Source organism: Hyaena hyaena, unplaced genomic scaffold (genome assembly GCF_003009895.1).
Source record: "Hyaena hyaena isolate Hyena2069 unplaced genomic scaffold, ASM300989v1 scaffold_528, whole genome shotgun sequence".
In the NCBI taxonomy this organism is placed as follows: Eukaryota; Metazoa; Chordata; class Mammalia; order Carnivora; family Hyaenidae; genus Hyaena; species Hyaena hyaena.
In genome coordinates, this window is record NW_024081158.1 from 822,953 (window position 1) to 840,173 (window position 17,221).

Genomic DNA, 17,221 nt, shown 5'->3' on the forward strand with positions numbered 1-17,221 from the left:
TTGGTTTCTGTATTTGTGATAGACTTTGTAATTTTTTTTTTCTTTTTCTGTGGTAACGGGCTGTACCTGCACATTCATTTTAGTGATTTGGTCCATAACAAAGGAGTTAGAAAGCTATAGGCTTTGCTTCTGTTTTCTTTTCGGGCAAGTGCAAGAATGTTAAATTTGTAGTTGTTTCTCATTTGAATCATTAGAAAAAGAAGGAACTGGTGCCGGGAGTTCTAAAGAGGAAATAAAGTGGATTGCAGAAAAGGAGTAGTGGTTTCTGCAAGGAAAGCCTAAGAGAGAAAAAAAGAAGAGAAAGTGAACCTAGGACTTAAACCTCGTAATGATTGTGGCATGTGAAGCAGGGGTCAACAGAAGAGAGTGACGTTCTTCAGGTCACAGATTGGGAAAGACTTTGGAATTTGGATGAGGGGCCAGTAAAGGAAAAGATTTCTCTTGGCATTTGTGTTATCGGCACAAAACAACATGCATCTACACGCTCTTCATTGAAATTGAGGATAAGAAGCTCGGACAAATTCCTGGTAAGCAAGAAATAAAAACTTTCTGTATTCGACACTTTGATAAAGTTAAAAATCAACTGAAATACGGGATCTTAGTTAAGGACACACACTTGGGATAAAATGATTGGTCAGGTAAGTGACCTGAAATAAGTCATCTTAATTCTCTGGACCTCAGGTTTCTTACATGTGAAGGAGGGTAATTTTAGATGAGGTTCTAAGTCTCTCTTTATGTTTGTGACATGCTTAGGTGCTTTTCTCAGGGTGGGAGCTAACTTACACTTGAAGGTGAAGGGCCCATATTTAATTGAAAGGGCCCAAAGAATTTTGAAATATTGAGTCTCGGGTTTTAGTCTGCTTATTTAAGTCACAATCCCTGGATATCCTTCAATAAGGCAGCAACTCTTCTGTTTTTTTGCCAAGGAACCATGGGGGATGGTGGGAATCCACATCACTGTGTTGACAGTGCACTGGAAAAGCTGTGTGGCTGCTGACTTACAACTCTGGAGTGGCCTTTGAGAGTGATCTGGAACTTTAGACAGCATTCTTGTTTGGGGAAGTCAGTAATCCTTGTGTAGGTTGTGTGTTTGTTTGTTTTGTTTTCCTTTTGTTTTGTTATTTGGAAAAGAGAAAGCTTTCTTTCATCTACTTTTTTTTTGTTTTTATTCTTTATGTTGTTTGTTTTTGTAGTTGTAGTTTAAAGAGTAACTGAGATTGTAATCGTCTGAAATGCTTGGGAGGCAATTTACTACTATGCAGTGCTAGCGTGACTGGAATAGAAATGTTGTGACTTTTGGATCTTGAATCAGAATGTTGAATAGTAAGTACAAAAATGACTGATTGGAGAAACTATGACTGGAGTTGCAGAAAGCAAACATTATTTAATAAAGGATTAAATACAATACAAACATTGCAGCCCAGGAATAATGAAATTACTTTAGAAGAAAATAACATTTTTATGGCATTTATAATAATTGTTTAAGGAGGGTTATCTAGTTCTTTGAACTATTTTAGAAACTGTGTCATGTAATAAAGGCTTAAATAATATATTGCTATCAATACCTCTGAATGCATTCAATGTTTATAATATCAAATCTTATTGTCATATCATTGTTTTCAAATATGTGTGATTTTTCAAATATACATATGACAGTGAGATAGCACAGCTATTATAATAGCTTTTTCCTTAGACTGCCTGCACCATTTTTATCAGATAAATTATAGGTAGCACATTATAAGAATATCAGCAAAGAATGTAATTTTCTTCATACAATACCTTATCTCAACTACCAAAATCTTTTTATTTTGCAGGAAGGAACCAATTGATACGATGTAATCCTTGCTTGTAGTGAACTCTAGCGAATAAACAGATAATTGGATAATTCCTCTACATTTTAAGAACACACACTCTTTTGCCATTGCTGTATGTCACACTACAGATGTGAGGAATCTGTGCTGTCAAAACAGTAGTTTATGAACTTAAAAAAAGTTAGCTTCATTTTGAGAATTTTTCAAACTCTCTTTTCTAGTTGTATGAGAAAACCTAAACAATTAAAACTACTGATTTTAGAAAGTTAATCTCTCTGTATGAACAAATAAACTTTAAGAAAATAAATGGAAAAAAATTGATGAAATTTTAATTTCCTTTGATATTCCAAATAACTGTACTTAAATAAAAATTAAATTTATTATTAGATTTACTAATACCTACTTCCTAAATATAAAAAAGGAAAACTCTCCGGCTTTTTGCATATGAGACCTTATATTAACTTTGAGAAACATTAATAATCTGAGGTACAATATTATAGCAATAATATCACTTTTTAGAGACTCCTTTAAGCTGTATAACAATAGCACTGTAAAAGAATGATCCAGTGTTAAGGAACACTTGAACTCATATGAAATTTATCTATATTACAGCAACAAAAGATTCCCTAGACTAGTTTCACTGTATTGAATATAAACATCAGACTTCACAAAGTGACCTCTAGCTGTACCTCAAAATAGTTCATTTACTTCCCCTTTATCATGTATAATATTAGTAAGCATAACACAACTATTGTTGACTGAAAATAAACTCCTGCATCTTTAGAGAAAATAGAAATTAAGAAGTTGTACTTTGAATAGACTTTACAAACTACATTTCAGGCTTCAAATTAAAAAAAAAATTTTAACATTTATTTATTTTTTAGAGACACAGGGAGATAGAGCGTGAGCAGGGCACAGGTAGAGAGAAAGGGAGATAAGTCTGAAGCAGCTCCAGGCTCTGAGCTGTCAGCATAGAGCTTGACGCGGGTCTCGAACCCATGAACTGCAAAATCATGACCTGAACCGAAGTTGGACGCTTAACCAACTGAGCCACCCAGGCACCCCTTGGGCTTCAAATTTTTAAGATTTTTTTTTTTTTTTCAAGAAGAAGAAAACAATCACGGGGAGGCACCTGGATGGCTTAGCCAGTTAAGTGTTTGACTCTTGATTTCAGCTCAGGTCATCAACTCACTCTTGTGAGACCTGTGAGTCCTGACAACGCGGAGCCTGCTTAGGATTCTCTCTCTCTCCCCTTCTACTCCCCACGTGCTCTCTCGCTCTCTCTCTCTCTCTCTCTCTCTTTCAAAATCAATAAGCAAACTTCAAAAACGAAGAAAAAAAACAATCGGATACCCAATATTTTCAAAGTCAAATGATTTCCACATTACATATGGTCTTTACAACACACTATCAATGGAGAAAAGTGAATTTGCATGAGAAGAACTTAAGCGATAACCGCTTTAACTACTTATGAACATGCCGTTTATCTAAAGTACATTTTAATTTTATTTTAGTCAAAATCCTCAAATAAATTGTCTCTAAGTTCTTCTTAAAGCCAATTACAAAAATAGCACTTATGACAGCATTCCTATTGTTATAAATTTAAAAATAAGTGGGGGCACTGACACATAGGATACTTTCAGAGCCCAGAAAAATGCAAAAAGATAAGATATCTGTTATGGTAATTGTTTTTTCTAAAAATTTCAATAACTAAAAATCTATATAGGCTTGAATTTGACAAGATAAACACTGGAACAATCACAAATATGGGAAACTCAAACACTTCTTAGAAAAATTTACAAACTGAACATTTCAAATTCATGGGATATATACAACGTTAGGTATAAATTTGGATGATAGTCACATATGCAATGAAAAGTACAACAAAAGATAGCCGTGAAAGCAAGGCTCTAAACTACTGAAAAAGTCTAAAACTTAAATTGCTTATTTACCTAATCTATTTTTATAATTTAAAGAATAAAGTCTTTTTTGAGTCTCTATCGACTATAGATAAAACAAGAAACAAACTTGACTTTTAAAACTGATAAATGGGAAGAATGAAAAAAAGAACATCTAGTGAAAAAAAAAGTTGACATAAAAATAGTAGGAATGTTGGAGAAAGACTCTTAAACTCTAAAGAGGAAAATGAGAGGAAAACAGTAAAATCAAGAAAAAAAAATTAATAGGACCAGCCACTGGGCAAAGAGGAGGGCTAAAGTTATTTGGAGAAATAATACTTAACACATTTTTCTCTATTGTGTGTAAAATATTTTTTGTAACTTTGAAAACTCACCTTTATCCACATATCGTGATTGGTAACTTAAAATGAAGTAGAGCTGACAGTTTACCACAGTACCTTTAATCAAAACCATTTTCATAAATTGTTTCGAGTTACACTAAAAATGGCCACAAAGTCATGGCCTATGTGAATACTTGCCAAAATAAAATACATTAAAGACTATGAAATTTATATGTAAAAACTGTAAAAAGAAGAAATTCATTAGGTTTTCAGAAGGTCTTGACTTTAATGAGTGCTGTTGACAATAAATGTTGTTCTAAGGAAACCACAGTCATCTATTTATTGAACCTCATTTCTCCTAAATGTTCCTGCTTCTTTGCCGGAACAAAATGTATTATTGTTAAAAGGTTCTGAACTGTTTTTCAATTATCTGAGTGAATCTACAGCTTGAAGCAAATATTTACCTTATGCCCACAATTAAAGAAAACCCAAACAACAGCTGAAACACAATTCATGCAGTGCCTTACCTAAGAGAAGGAGGAATATTTTGCACTGAAAGATCCCAACCGTGCTGCTGAAGGACTCCATGAAAGCATCCTGTCCCATGCATACAGTGCCCTGTTCCCGGGAGCAACTTGGTTCATGGACCAGCAGCTGGTGGTTTATTTGCTAGGGAAATTAGCAGTGAGGTAACAGACCCTATCCTGTCTCTTGCTTCTGTGATTTGAATACAGAATGAATGTGTATACAAAGGGCACAGGGAGGCACACCTGTTATATGCTCTGCAGGAATACAGGCTTATGACTTTAGAACAGCTTTTTAGCGATTATCAGACTATCAGGAATTGTCAGTGTATTTCATGGGTCATTCTTAGTTATTAATAATCACATGAAGGAAAACATCCTTTTGGGTGACTTTACTGAAAAATGGCATGCTTTCATAATGAGAGCATAGCGTGAAATTTCCTGAAAAATGTACGTTGGTTTCCTATCATGCAAAACTATGCCATTATTTTGAAATTAGAATTTTTTCCATGAAAATTGAAGTATTTCATATATCTGCTAAACAGTTATAAATCACCACGAAGTCACTGAGTACCATGTAAAAGTTATACCAAAGAATCAAAACAGAGCACCTGAATATCTTTAAAACTGATTTTTTTCTATGTATTATTTCCTAATACAAATGTCTGTCATGGTTTTATTCAATCTATGGATTCATGTTATTTTTAAAAGCAAACCGCAGGTGTGTTTCCAAGTGACAGTGAATCATGGACCATGCATAATTATAATGAAAACAGATAATATCTGAAGCCACATTTTCACAGCTGAAGCATAGAGGAAGTAAACCAATGGCCCAGAGAAGCTCTTAGTCTCTACCATGGTGTCAGGGCTACAGCTTTCAGCCTGTCTTCTTCATTGCCATAGAAGCGAGCAGTCTTCGCGCTTCCACTTAATTTACTGAGTTATAAGTTAACTTCCAGTTAATTTCATTTATTGCAAGAAGGCTCTAGTCCAAGGCTTCCACTACATAATGTAACAAAAGCATATAACGGGAAGCATATAACAAAGTATATGACAAAAAAGGCATCAAATCCAGAAAAATTTCCTTGAGTAAATCATTTTTAACAGTAAAGGCTCACTGAAGGAGTTCAATAGGAAATAGGATAATAGGAAAGAGATTCCTCAAGTGTAATTAAAGGTAAACAAAATATAAAGGATGATAGTTATTTTGGAATCCAAGTTTTCAAACGCTTTTTGAAATTAAGGCTCCCAATACTTCCAGAAGTGCTTCTACAGGCAAAGTAAGTGACTTTTGGAAAACCTGAGGCTTGGTTTGTACAAAATGTAATTCGGAAATATAGGTACCACATAGATTCCCCTCATATCTCTTAAATCCATATTAATTTCTAATTGTCTTCTTAAAATAAGCTCTTTCCAGTGTTTTTCAAACCCAGTGCTGGCACATGAGGAAGCATTCTGGGACCTAGGCAAAATGGGAGACGTGAAGACACAGTCGTGGTTTTTTTTTTTTATTTTCCTTAAATGTTAGGTTTACTCAATATAAAAGGGCGGTTTTTATTGTGAGATTTGTTTCTTTTGTATTGTATTTTAAAATGTCCTTGATTTTATGACATAGGTGATAACAGAAACTATGTAAATAAATGCGAAAACGAATCATTGTTGTGATCTTTTCATGTCATGACACAGACGAAAAAACTGCAATGTCTGTGCAGAACGCCTCGGGGAAAGTGCTACGTGGCATATGCATGACAAGGCGCCCTCTCGTGGCGGGTGGTGGGCATAAACTCCTACGTGCTCGAGTAATTTCTGAATACAGGATGTTTGCACAGGAAGCCATACAAGGTAATGCTAAAACAGAACTTAAACTGTTGTCAATTTTTACATGGTTGCTAAACATGGTTTAAAGCGCTTTATTATTATATAAGAAATTTCCCACTGTCAATATCTCACCTCGAACTTGTAACCCACAGAGGGGTTCTGCTCTACTACACTGTTCAGGAGCCTGTTTATTAATCTTAGTTATATTTACATTTAAAGTGAAAAGGCTGATTAACTTAAGCAATCTATATCCATGGTGATTAAACTTCAAGCAATGAGGAGCACCTGGGTGGCTCAGTTGGTTGAGTGTCCAAATCTTAATTTCAGCTCAGGGATTGAGAACCATGTTAGGCTTCACGCTGACCATGGAGACTGCTTAAAATTCTCTATCTCTGCCTTTTGCCTGTCTCTAAAGTAAAAATAAATAAATAAATAAATAAATAAATAAATAAATAAAATTTCAAGCAATGAAAGGAGCCACTGTGTTGGAGGGAGATTTTAGGGAAGGTACGGGCTTTTTTGTAGCCATTTATCATCTAGTTTAAATTTTAATTTTTAATGTTTATTTATTTTTGAGAGACAGAGGGAGACAGGGCACGAGTGAGGGAGGGGCAGAGAGAGAGGGAGATACAGAATCTGAAGCAGACTCCAAGCTCTGAGCTAGCTGTCAGCACAGAGCCGATGTGGGGCTTGAACCCATGAACCGTGAGATCATGTCCTGAGCTGAAGTCGGACGCTTATCCGACTGAGCCACCCAGGCGCTCCTCATCGAGTTTAAATTGTAAGTAAGATTGGTCTTATTTCATAAGGCAAGCAGTCTGCTACATGCATTGCAAACACCTGCATTCATTATTTATTAGTAGCATATGAATACTTTGGAATGGTAAGAAGAATTGGAAAATGCCCATGCCAAGGTCCATGTGGAATAGTGGGGACTAAGAACCAGTGAAAGAAAGCACTGCCTTATGTTGTAATTAGATAGATCCTAGGAAAGGTTACAGTTTACAGGTTATCAGAGAGGGCTGGTCTGTAGAGGAGGCCACCGCCATCGCCTCTGCCTGTGCTGGTGTTCACTTCTATACAGTTCAGCCCAAGGGCTGTCTCTCAGAAGCCTCCGGCTCCTCATGCGGCTGCTAACTGACGATGTAGCAGTCTTCCTTCCTGGGCTCCTCGCCAGGTCACTGCTTTACCTTCAGCAAGTGTTTTTGCTTTTTTACTACTGCTTGCTCAGAAAGTGTAGTTACTTCATCCTGGAGAGGCCACAACTTTGTGCTGCTTTTGTGTTTATAGGATGACTTGAAATGTATCTTCCTAATCAAAGAAAGTTTTGTTTAAGTTTCCAGAGGCTCCTTCTGTTTGGGGCACTAGAAATAGGTCTTCATCCTACTGTCCTCCTAATGCTGCTGCCTTGAACCAGATCAACTTAAACTCTTTACCCTGATGTTCCAATGTACAAAAATGGGGCTGGCTCTCCCTTTACCAAGGAACTACCATCCAGGAAGCTTTTCTTAAGACTTATTGGCAGGCCGTCCAAACTTTCCACTACTTTGCTCCTGCCTATCACTAACGTCCTTCAGGCAAACGTGAACGTCCTAAATAAGCCTTACATTCATTTGTGAAAAATGGAAATGAGAGAACATGCTTCACCTTTTAGAAAGTGTTCTTTAGGGCTCTAGGGTTGTTTGTTTAGTTTAGGGAGCTTAAAATGCATCATGTATGGCTCAGTTATTTTCTATCATGGTAGGGTATGGTGAATTAGAAAATATAGTTTATTTAGAAACTAGCACCGATTTAATTTACATGTTTTCAACATTATAGTTATAGCCTTTAAACTTTTAGAAGACGGGATTGTTCTTTTTAGTTTATAAGAAATAAACTGAAACTTACGGGTATTAGAGTAAAACGAAGTTTTAATGCTTTCTTGACTTTTCAGGGTCATGGAGATACAGAAAACACTCATTTCCCCAATTTGGCTGATAGAAAAAGACAAATGCATGGAATAAAAAGCTTTTTGTTTTGTCACTTGTAACTTTGTTTATTGACTATATTGAGGGGGAGATCCTGGGATTGGAAACGGGTTCTAGTTATGACTCAAGCTCTAATTTTAAAATGTGTGACCTTGAAACCCGAGACGGATAAATTTTCTCATTTCTAAAGAATGGATTTCAAATTCTAGAGCTGGCTGCCGATAATAATCACTGAGGATCTTAAACAAAGAACCTAAATGAAAACATTAACAATAGCTACTCTGCCGGTGAATTTGAATGGTCTTGGATCAGCTCTACGCTTTTCAACTAAATTGTAAACTCCCTGAGGACCAAGACTATATGTTAGTAATCTAAAATGCTTAGTGTAGTATCGTCCAGTCCCTAACAATAAAAAACTGAATTGGGTTTCATTTTACATGCTAATATAGTCAGCATTTTCTGTTTCCTTTGATGCTTTCAGAGACTTTTAAATATTGAAGAGTTTCATGCAATAAGAGCTGCCTGGCAATAAAGACCAGAGCAGGTAAAGAATGAACTAAACCAGGATTTCCCAAAAGTGCCTGGAATTTTTTGCGGGGTTAGAAATAACAGAAAAGCATATAGGTAAACATAATTTCAAAAGGAAGTTTTAAGCACAATGACAGAAGTATGCACAGGGTGATTCGTTTGGAGCAGAGAACCAGGCAGAATTGTGATTAGAATATTTCATAATTGTAAGGCGTTTTACAATTTATAAATTGCATTCACCTTCATCATCTCATTTATGCTTACAAGAACCCGAGGTCAAATATTACAACCTCATTTGTAAAAATGAGACAAAGACAAAGACAAGACTGTGAGGTCAGATAACAATTTCAAACTGAAAATAACCTCTAAAAGGTCCTCTAAACCTCATTCATTTGCAAACTACTTTTATTATGTTTGCCATCTTACTACCACCTATGCTTTTTTTTTTTTTTACCAAATATTTTTTATTAGTTTGGCACACTTTGACACTTTTTCAGTTGTCCTAGGAAATATTTTTGAAATCATAGGTTTGTAATAAACATTAGCTAAAAGTAAATCTAAAAAGAAAGGGTACCACCCTTCAAAACTCACTCTTTTTTTTTTTTTTTTAAATATTTTTATTTATTTTTTTTAGGAGAGCTAGGGAGAGAGAGACAGCGTGAGCAGGGGAGGGTCAGAGAGAGAGGGAGACACAGACTCTGAAACAGGCTCCAGGCTCTGAGCTGGCAGTCAGCACAGAGCCCGACGCGGGGCTCGAACCCACAAACCGCGAGATCATGACCCAAGCGAAAGTCGGACGCCCAACCGACTAAGCCACCCAGGCGCCCCTCAAAACTCACTCTTGAACACCATACATGAAACTCTTACTCAAAGCAACATCTCGGGGACGCCTGGGTGGCTCAGTGTGTTAAGTGGTCCACTTTGGTTCCTGTCATGATCTTCTGGTTTGTGGGTTAGAGCCCCATGGCAGGCCCTGAGCTAAGAGTGTGGAGTGTGCTTGGGAATCTCCCTCCCTCTCTCTCTGCTCCTCCCTGCCTCATGCTTTCTGTCTGTCTCAAAATAAATAAATAAACTTAAAAACCCAACAGATGCATAATCAGTCCTTCAGTTTCTGTTTGCATGTCTGCAGTAATCTCAGACAAGTTAGTTTCCCCATACCTTAGTTTCTTCATCTTTAAAATGGGGATAATTGTACCAATCCCATAGGATGCTTATGTGGATAAATGTAAACCTATTAGCGGAGTTCTTGACATGTAGTAAGCTCTCAATAAGTGTTACCTGCTGTTAGCTCTGGGTCACTTCTTTTTCCTGGTAGTCCCATAACTAGAAAGGTTTTTTTTTCTAGTCCCATAACTAGAAAGGTTATTTTTAAATTTTAGTTTTTAAGTAATCTCTGCAACCAACACGGGCCTTGAATTCACAATCCCAAGATCAAGAGTTGCATGCTCCACCAACTGAGCCAGCCAGGTACCCCTGGAAAGTTCTTTCTTAAATTAAACCCCAAACACTCTCCTATTACTTTCCTCAATTTAACTCAACTGCTAAAAGTTGAAATGATAACTTTAAAGTGACATAAGTACTTATTATTATTGCATTTTCCTTCTTGACTTGCCCTAGGTTGGGAAGGTAGTGAAATAATAGGTGGGGGTTAAATCTTTGGGTTTTATAGTTCTTTGCCGTGGATACCAAGACAGGAAGAACAACCCTAACCCTGGACAGCTGCCTATTGGACAACCTGGACCACACCTTTCTTTAGGCCAACCCTAGAGCCAGCTGGAGAGTACCAGGTTCTCAGGTCACTTCTGGGAGAGTGCCTTCACTTGAGTTCCTGTCATGTCAGTCTCAGGTCCTCCCACCCCGCCCTCCTCCATCAGGTGGAGTTTCCTCCATTATGCTCTTCGGGGAATCACATCAGTCTGGTTTATACTGTCTGCCCAGTGCTTGTTCCTGTCGCTCAATGCCTGGTCACCTACAAGTTATGTTTTCGCCTTATCAAGTGGAATTACCAAGAGCAAGGACTTCTGTAAAGACAGGCCGTCGCGGCGGTCTCTCCGAGCAACAAGATTTGTAGCTTAACCGAAGCGTCCACTCTTTTGCTTGCTGGGAAATGTAGTACCTGAGCTGTCCTCGCCTCCTCGTTGCCGGTGTCGGTGGTAGCCGGAAGACTACAATTCCCAGCATGCTCAGGGAAAGCGAGGATGACCAGGGTCAGCAGCTCCACGTGACTATTCACTATGGCTTCCCTGTGTACGGGCTAGCTGTCTGGTGTTTGGGCGTGATTTGTCAGATCTTTGCCGCAGGGTACCCCTTTCACGATTTCGACATGCAAAAAATCAAATCTCTTATGACCCGACAGGTAAGTCGCAGAGGCTGAAGCAAAGGCCTCCTTCGTTTCTGCTGGCAGAGGAGTCTAGATGTTCTGTCTCTGGGCCGGGGCGGGCGGAGACCTAAGGTATGGCTGGTGGCAGGTGTCAGGGGCACTGGATAGTCGGGGCACACCCTGGAAAACTCACCTGAGCCGCCCTCATCGGAGCCCTGCTCAGGCGGGTAGGGGCGTCCCAGAAACAGTCCTTTAGCGAAGGTCAATGAGGGAGTTTCAATGAAGGCTACCTTTGTCTCCCCTCCTCTCCCTTATGCCATCGTTCCAGTGACACTCCCAGCTACCTGCAGGACTCCCTTTATCCAGGCTGTCTCATCTCTGAGCAGGTGGCCTGGGTAGGGAGGTGAGGTTGGTGCAATAGAGCTGACCTGGAAAAAGTGAAAATAAGTGGATGAATTGAAGACAGAATTGATAGCTTCATGACTTTGGGCAAGTTCCCAAACCTATAATTTCCAGATATAAAAATGAAAATAAAAATAATTTTTGTTAATTTTATCTTACAATTCTGAGAGTCACCAATAAATTAATGCATGTGAAATGATACTTAAAAAATCATTGTTATGGCAAAAATAGTTGCCTTTTATTTTTTGCCACAATGATAATTCAGGAGTAAAAAACTGGCTGTTTTTTATTCCATCTCACATTTTATTCCTAGTAATGTGTCAGCTTCCTTCAAGAAAGGAAGTTATATTTATATTTAGATGCCTTTATTTATTCAACTCTAATATTTCACCAGAATTGGCCATACTTAATTACTTTTACATGAGAGAAGTTAGAGTTGTAAATTAGAGATTTTGAGAACTGTGGAGAATATGGAGGATAGTCATTTAGTGAAAGTTTCATTTGTGAGTTAAGTTGCTGGTTAGAATACAAATTCCAAATTAAATTCTTATTTGAGAATTCAGAATTTGAAAGATACCTGAATAGGTTACAAATGGTAGATATCTTGTGAAGAACACACGAGTCCTACATGATTATTTTACTCCTCTTAAATTATATTGCTAATATCATGAAAACAAAATTTAAAGTTCTGTGAATAATAAAAGATTTAAGTAAGTGGTGATCCCTCACTTTGTTGAGTACTGGTATTATGGTTCATACCACTTGTTACTCGAGGATGTTTGGGTCCTAATCCATCCAGTAGTAGCTATGTGACCTTGAGGAAGTCAGCTAACTTTTTTGAGCATTTGTTAACACATCTTCAAAATAAGAATGATAACATGTATCTCATGGTGTCAAATTGATGGTGATGTTCATGTGATAATGATGAAAGTGAAGAGATCAAAGAGTTAACACAGCTCCTGGGTCTTATGAAGGAAGTGTTTGGTCACAGAGTTCATCTCAGTGGCTGCACCGATGCTGGGAAAGCGGGAAAACTGGAAGCAGGCTGTTGCATTAACAACAAGAGATGATTTCAGGCTGACTTTTGGTGTCTGTTTGATATATTTTTTTTTTTTAGTATCTCCTTAATGTTTACAACAATACCCATTTGTACATTATACCACTACTACCCCTAAACTGCTTCTAGAATGCTGAATTTGAATTTTTGTGCATTAGCTAAATTTGGTCTTCTCTCATGTTGCTTGCCATACAGTCCAGTGTAGTCATCACTGTACAGCAACTTTACTTGTTTTATTGGTTTTTAATCAATTTTGTAATACTGAAGGGAGAGAGAAAATACACAAGTCCAGATACCAGTGATTAGTTTAGATCTCCTAAATGTAGTGAAATTGTGTAAATCGTGACTCTTCAGCCTCAATCAGTTGCTTATTGGACTTGAGCAGCTCAAATCAGTGCTTAGTGGGGATAGAAAAACCCTAAAGAACATATACAAAAAACTGGAACTACACTGTGTAAAAAGTGAAGTACAGTTAGAAATTTACACAGATTTTAAAAGTCATCCTAATTATATTTCTTTATGGCTTGACCTCCACATATTTAATCATTACTAATACACATTTCATGCATCTTTAAGGTATGAAAATGGAGTGCTGCCTGGAGTTACATTGGGAGATTTTTATTTAGTAATGTTTAGTACTGGGTTAAATGTAGTAGTATTACAAATAAATATACACAAAGATGTTTCTTTTTTGTGAGGCTAAGGAATATGCTAATAATATTGTTAATGTGGAGAGATATGAAAGGTCTATGAAATTTAGGGGTTAGTTTTTTTTTTTTTGGCATTTCAGCTTTGCAAGGATCTTGGTTTGGAAAAGAGTGGGAGGGTGGGCTTCGTTAGCTCTCTTTATTTAGATGAGGCCTATTGTTCAGCTTTCTCTATTATGCTGGCCTCTGTTCTTTCAGTTTGTTCAACAAATGTTTACAGAGCACTATGTGCCAGGCACTGTTCTAAGTTTGGGGGTGTGCCGCAGTGAACAAATGAGGCAAGTGCTCGGGCAGACATAGCGATTAACGTGTTGGAGGAACAGGGGAGAGGGAGGCCTGGGAGTTGTTGGCATTTTGGGGTGGGTATAATTTTAGATAAGGGTGGTCATGGGAGGCCTCACTGAAAAGGTGATATTTGAGTAAAAACCTGAAGGAAGTGAGGAAGCAGACCACGTGGATATTTGGGAAGGAGCATTCTGGATGGAAGGAAGAGCAAATGTGGTGGCCTTGAGGCAGCGGCATGGCTGAGAAATAGCAAGAGGCCAGTGTGGGTGGAGTAAAGTGAGGAGAAAATAGTGGGAAATGGGGTCGGGTTGAGGGCTGAAAGCAGGAAGCCAGATCACACAGGGCCTCATCTTGACTTCATCTCCTACTACTTTTCTCCTTACTAATAGCAAAACCATGCTTCCATTTTGATTGAAATAGCAAGCAGAGGAGTGATGTCATTTTACATACATGGACTTCAGAAAGATCTTTTTAGCCTCTTTAGTTTTTGTTTATTTTAATGTTTATTTATTAGGGGGGCAAAGTAGGGAGGGGGGAAGAGGGAGAATCCTAAGCAGGCTCCTCACTGCCAGCATAGACTGGCCTCTTCTTTTTCTTTTTATTTTTTTTAATGTTTTATTAATTTCTGAGAGAGAGAGAGAGAGAGAGAGAGAGAGAGAGCAAGCATGAGCAGAGGAGGATCAGAGGGGGAGGGAGACACAGAATCTGAAACAGGCTCCAGGCTCTGAGCTAGCTGTCAGCACAGAGCCCGACACGGGGCTCAAACTCACAAACCGTGAGTGAGATCATGACCTGAGCCGAAGTTGGACGCTTAACCGACTGAGCCACCCAGGCGCCCGTGGCCTCTTTTTAAAGAATAGGATGAAGAGGGAAAAAGAGCAAAAACAGGGAGGACAATAAATTGCAGTATCTGAATGAGAGAGGATATGGGCCTTAAACAGAGTCCTAGTGGTGGAAGGGTTGAGAAGAGGTTGGATCTATGGGTATACTATAAATTTAGAGTTGACAGGACTTCTTGACAGATCAGATTTGGGCTGTGAGAGAAGGAGAAGCATTAAGGTTGATTCCAGATGGTTTGGCCTCCTCAATTAGAATTGCCATTTAACGAAATGGGTAAGGCTGAGGAAGAAACAGATTCAGGGAAGGCAGAAAGTTTTTAGACTTGCTTTTTGAAGGACTCTTTTAGATATTTCAGTGGCAAGATTAAAAATAGGCAGTTGGCTAAGGATCTGAATTTCTCAGGAGAAGCACAGGATATAGATAAAAATTTGAGACTTAAAAACATATATAAGGTGTATAAAGTGGCTAAGCTCACCAGTGGAATGAGTGTGGATATAAAACAGTCCACGGTTGCAGCTTTTGAGATTTCACTGTTAGAAGGTTAGAGTGGATCTAGCAAGGGAGATTGAGAAGGAGCAGCCAGTGAGGTAAGACTGCAGCATCTCAATGGCCACCTGTCCCCTATCAATAAATATTTGTTGGATAAATGGTGGGTAAAGGGAACAGCCAAGTAGAGTGGGTCCTGGAGGCCATGTAAAGAATTGAAAGGAGGAAGGAGTGACCAGCTGTGTTAAATGCTGCAGCAGATGGGTGGCAGAAGGTGAGAATGAGCCTTGGGCGTAGCTGCAGGGAGGTCATTGGTGACCTGACAGTATCACTTCTCATGAAGTGGTGGGGAGGAAAGCTGGGTTAGGTGGAGAAATTGAGGACTAAGTATAACCGCTTTGTTCAGTTTTGCTGAAGAGAGAAAGAGGCAGAAATCACCTCACATGCTCCTTTTGATCGCTGGGACATTTGGTTGCTGGTCTCATAAATGGAAATAGAAGATTTTATTTAGACATAATAGAAGTAGTGTGGAGTGTTAAAATCTGCTTTGGGCAAAGAAATAAAGTTTAGAGGCAGATATTATTTATGCTGAGTTTTTAATAAATTTAAACTGAGGAAAATTTCAAAATACCAAAAATAAGAGAAAATCAAATAATGCTTAATGATTACAGCGAGTTTCAATTTCATAAAAGCAGAGGACTACAGTTTTAACCATCACTTCCTGCTTTAGAGAAGTGAAGATAAAAATGATGATTTTGTTTCTTGAGTAGACATTTATAAACTTGCTAATCTTAAAATACATATGAGTGTCAGATGCTGTGCTCTGAGACATTTATGTGAAAAATACAGGTGAGTGTCAGATGTCTGTGAGACACTTACATAATTCTTCATTTCTGTTTTGATAAAAGAAAAGCATTTGTCAGTGATTACAGTAATATTCAGAATAATGGTTAGCATTTAAAGTATACTTGCCATGTACCAGCACTGTTTTTAGCCTATCACATACATTATTTCCTTTACTACTTACTATTGGCCTCTGCATTATTGTCACCATCATTAGAATATAAAGACAGGCAAGGCAGGTAAGTAGTTCAAGACCCCAGAGCCCATTCCCTGAATCACTGAGCTCCCATGCTTCCTAAGATGTAATAGGGTTTCCAATTTTATGACTTTTATTTTGTACACTTGGTAGAAAGTTGCCATATAGCATAAGCAAATTATTGTATGGGGTGATTAATCTGGAGCTGAGGCCTTTTCCTAGATATTGGTGTATTTCACTTTATATCTGAGGCATTTGTTTCTTTACTCAGTAGCTCTGGGGAAAGAGAGAATTACATGTGATATATTCCTCCAAGAATTTCTGTTAGATTGATTACACAAATCTGTAGTTTTAAAAATATTTATTTAAAAGGCATGGCAGTTGTATTGTTAAAATATGTTTTAGGGGTGCTCATGGTTTTGAATCAAATTATGAAGTGTTAAACTCATGCACATATGTATGTATGTGTGTGTGCATGTATGTGTCTATGTATGTGTGAGAGAGAGAGTGAGGAAGAGGGGTAGAGAGAGAATATAAGAGACTGAAAGTGAGAGAAAGCTGGGTATGAGGTCTTCTGGGAGTAATGGAATTCTTGGGAGGAGGCAAAGTGCCTGTTGTCATAAAAAATTGTAGCTATTACTGGCCATATTTTATACTAGGGAAGATAGAATACATGGCTCTCTATAGTTAAAAATAAGCAAGTTCTGCTCTAAGTCTCAAATGGTCGACCTAAGTAATCCGTGTTTGGGTTACTGAGGACATTAAAGGACCAGTATAAGGTACCCGAAGGACAAAGCTCACCTCACATTTATGTATCAGCTAATTTTGCTCATAGACTACTTTTTTTAATGTGTATGTATTTTTGAGAGAGAGAGAGAGAGAGACAGAGTGCGAGTGGGGCGGGGCAGAGAGGGAGACAGAATCTGAAGCCGGTTCCAGGCTCAGAACTGTCAGGATGGAGCTCCCACGAACCGTGAGATCATGACCTGAGCTGACGTTGGACACTTAACCAACTGAGCCACCCAGGCGCCCCTCACAGACTAATATTTACAGGGACTTTAGCTATCTGCTTTGAATGGCCTATGTTTAAAAAGAGGCTTTCAAAGAAAAGTTGGATTGCTAACTTCTTTCTGTCTTGATCACTTTCTTTTTTTTTTTTTATTTTTTTTTATTTTTTTTATTTTTTTATTTTTTTTTT

The 17,221-nt window shown here is 38.0% G+C and overlaps 2 protein-coding genes and 1 long non-coding RNA gene across 7 annotated transcripts in view; 2 read left to right on the plus strand and 1 right to left on the minus strand.

Moving 5' to 3' along the window:
• HEPACAM2 (HEPACAM family member 2) overlaps positions 1–4,708 on the minus strand; it is a 46,093-nt gene extending 41,385 nt beyond the window's left edge. For 3 of the 5 annotated variants that reach the window (XM_039255426.1, XM_039255431.1, XM_039255430.1), the window contains exon 1: positions 4,578–4,707. In XM_039255426.1, coding sequence (XP_039111357.1) covers positions 4,578–4,656 — 79 coding nt within the window. In that variant the 5' untranslated portion in view covers positions 4,657–4,707. Of the gene's footprint in view, positions 1–4,577 lie in introns of all 5 variants that reach the window. The other 2 variants (XM_039255427.1, XM_039255429.1) reach the window with 2 other exon arrangements.
• On the plus strand, positions 139–8,414 carry LOC120247484. The gene is made up of 4 exons (XR_005532323.1): positions 139–527; positions 1,194–1,323; positions 6,190–6,416; positions 8,326–8,414. It is a non-coding gene; the product is annotated as an uncharacterized LOC120247484 (long non-coding RNA).
• Positions 8,415–11,131: 2,717 nt separating this feature from the next.
• VPS50 (VPS50 subunit of EARP/GARPII complex) overlaps positions 11,132–17,221 on the plus strand; it is a 131,485-nt gene continuing 125,395 nt past the window's right edge. The window contains exon 1 of the mRNA XM_039255453.1: positions 11,132–11,243. Coding sequence (XP_039111384.1) covers positions 11,211–11,243 — 33 coding nt within the window. The 5' untranslated portion in view covers positions 11,132–11,210. The remainder of the gene's footprint in view (positions 11,244–17,221) is intronic.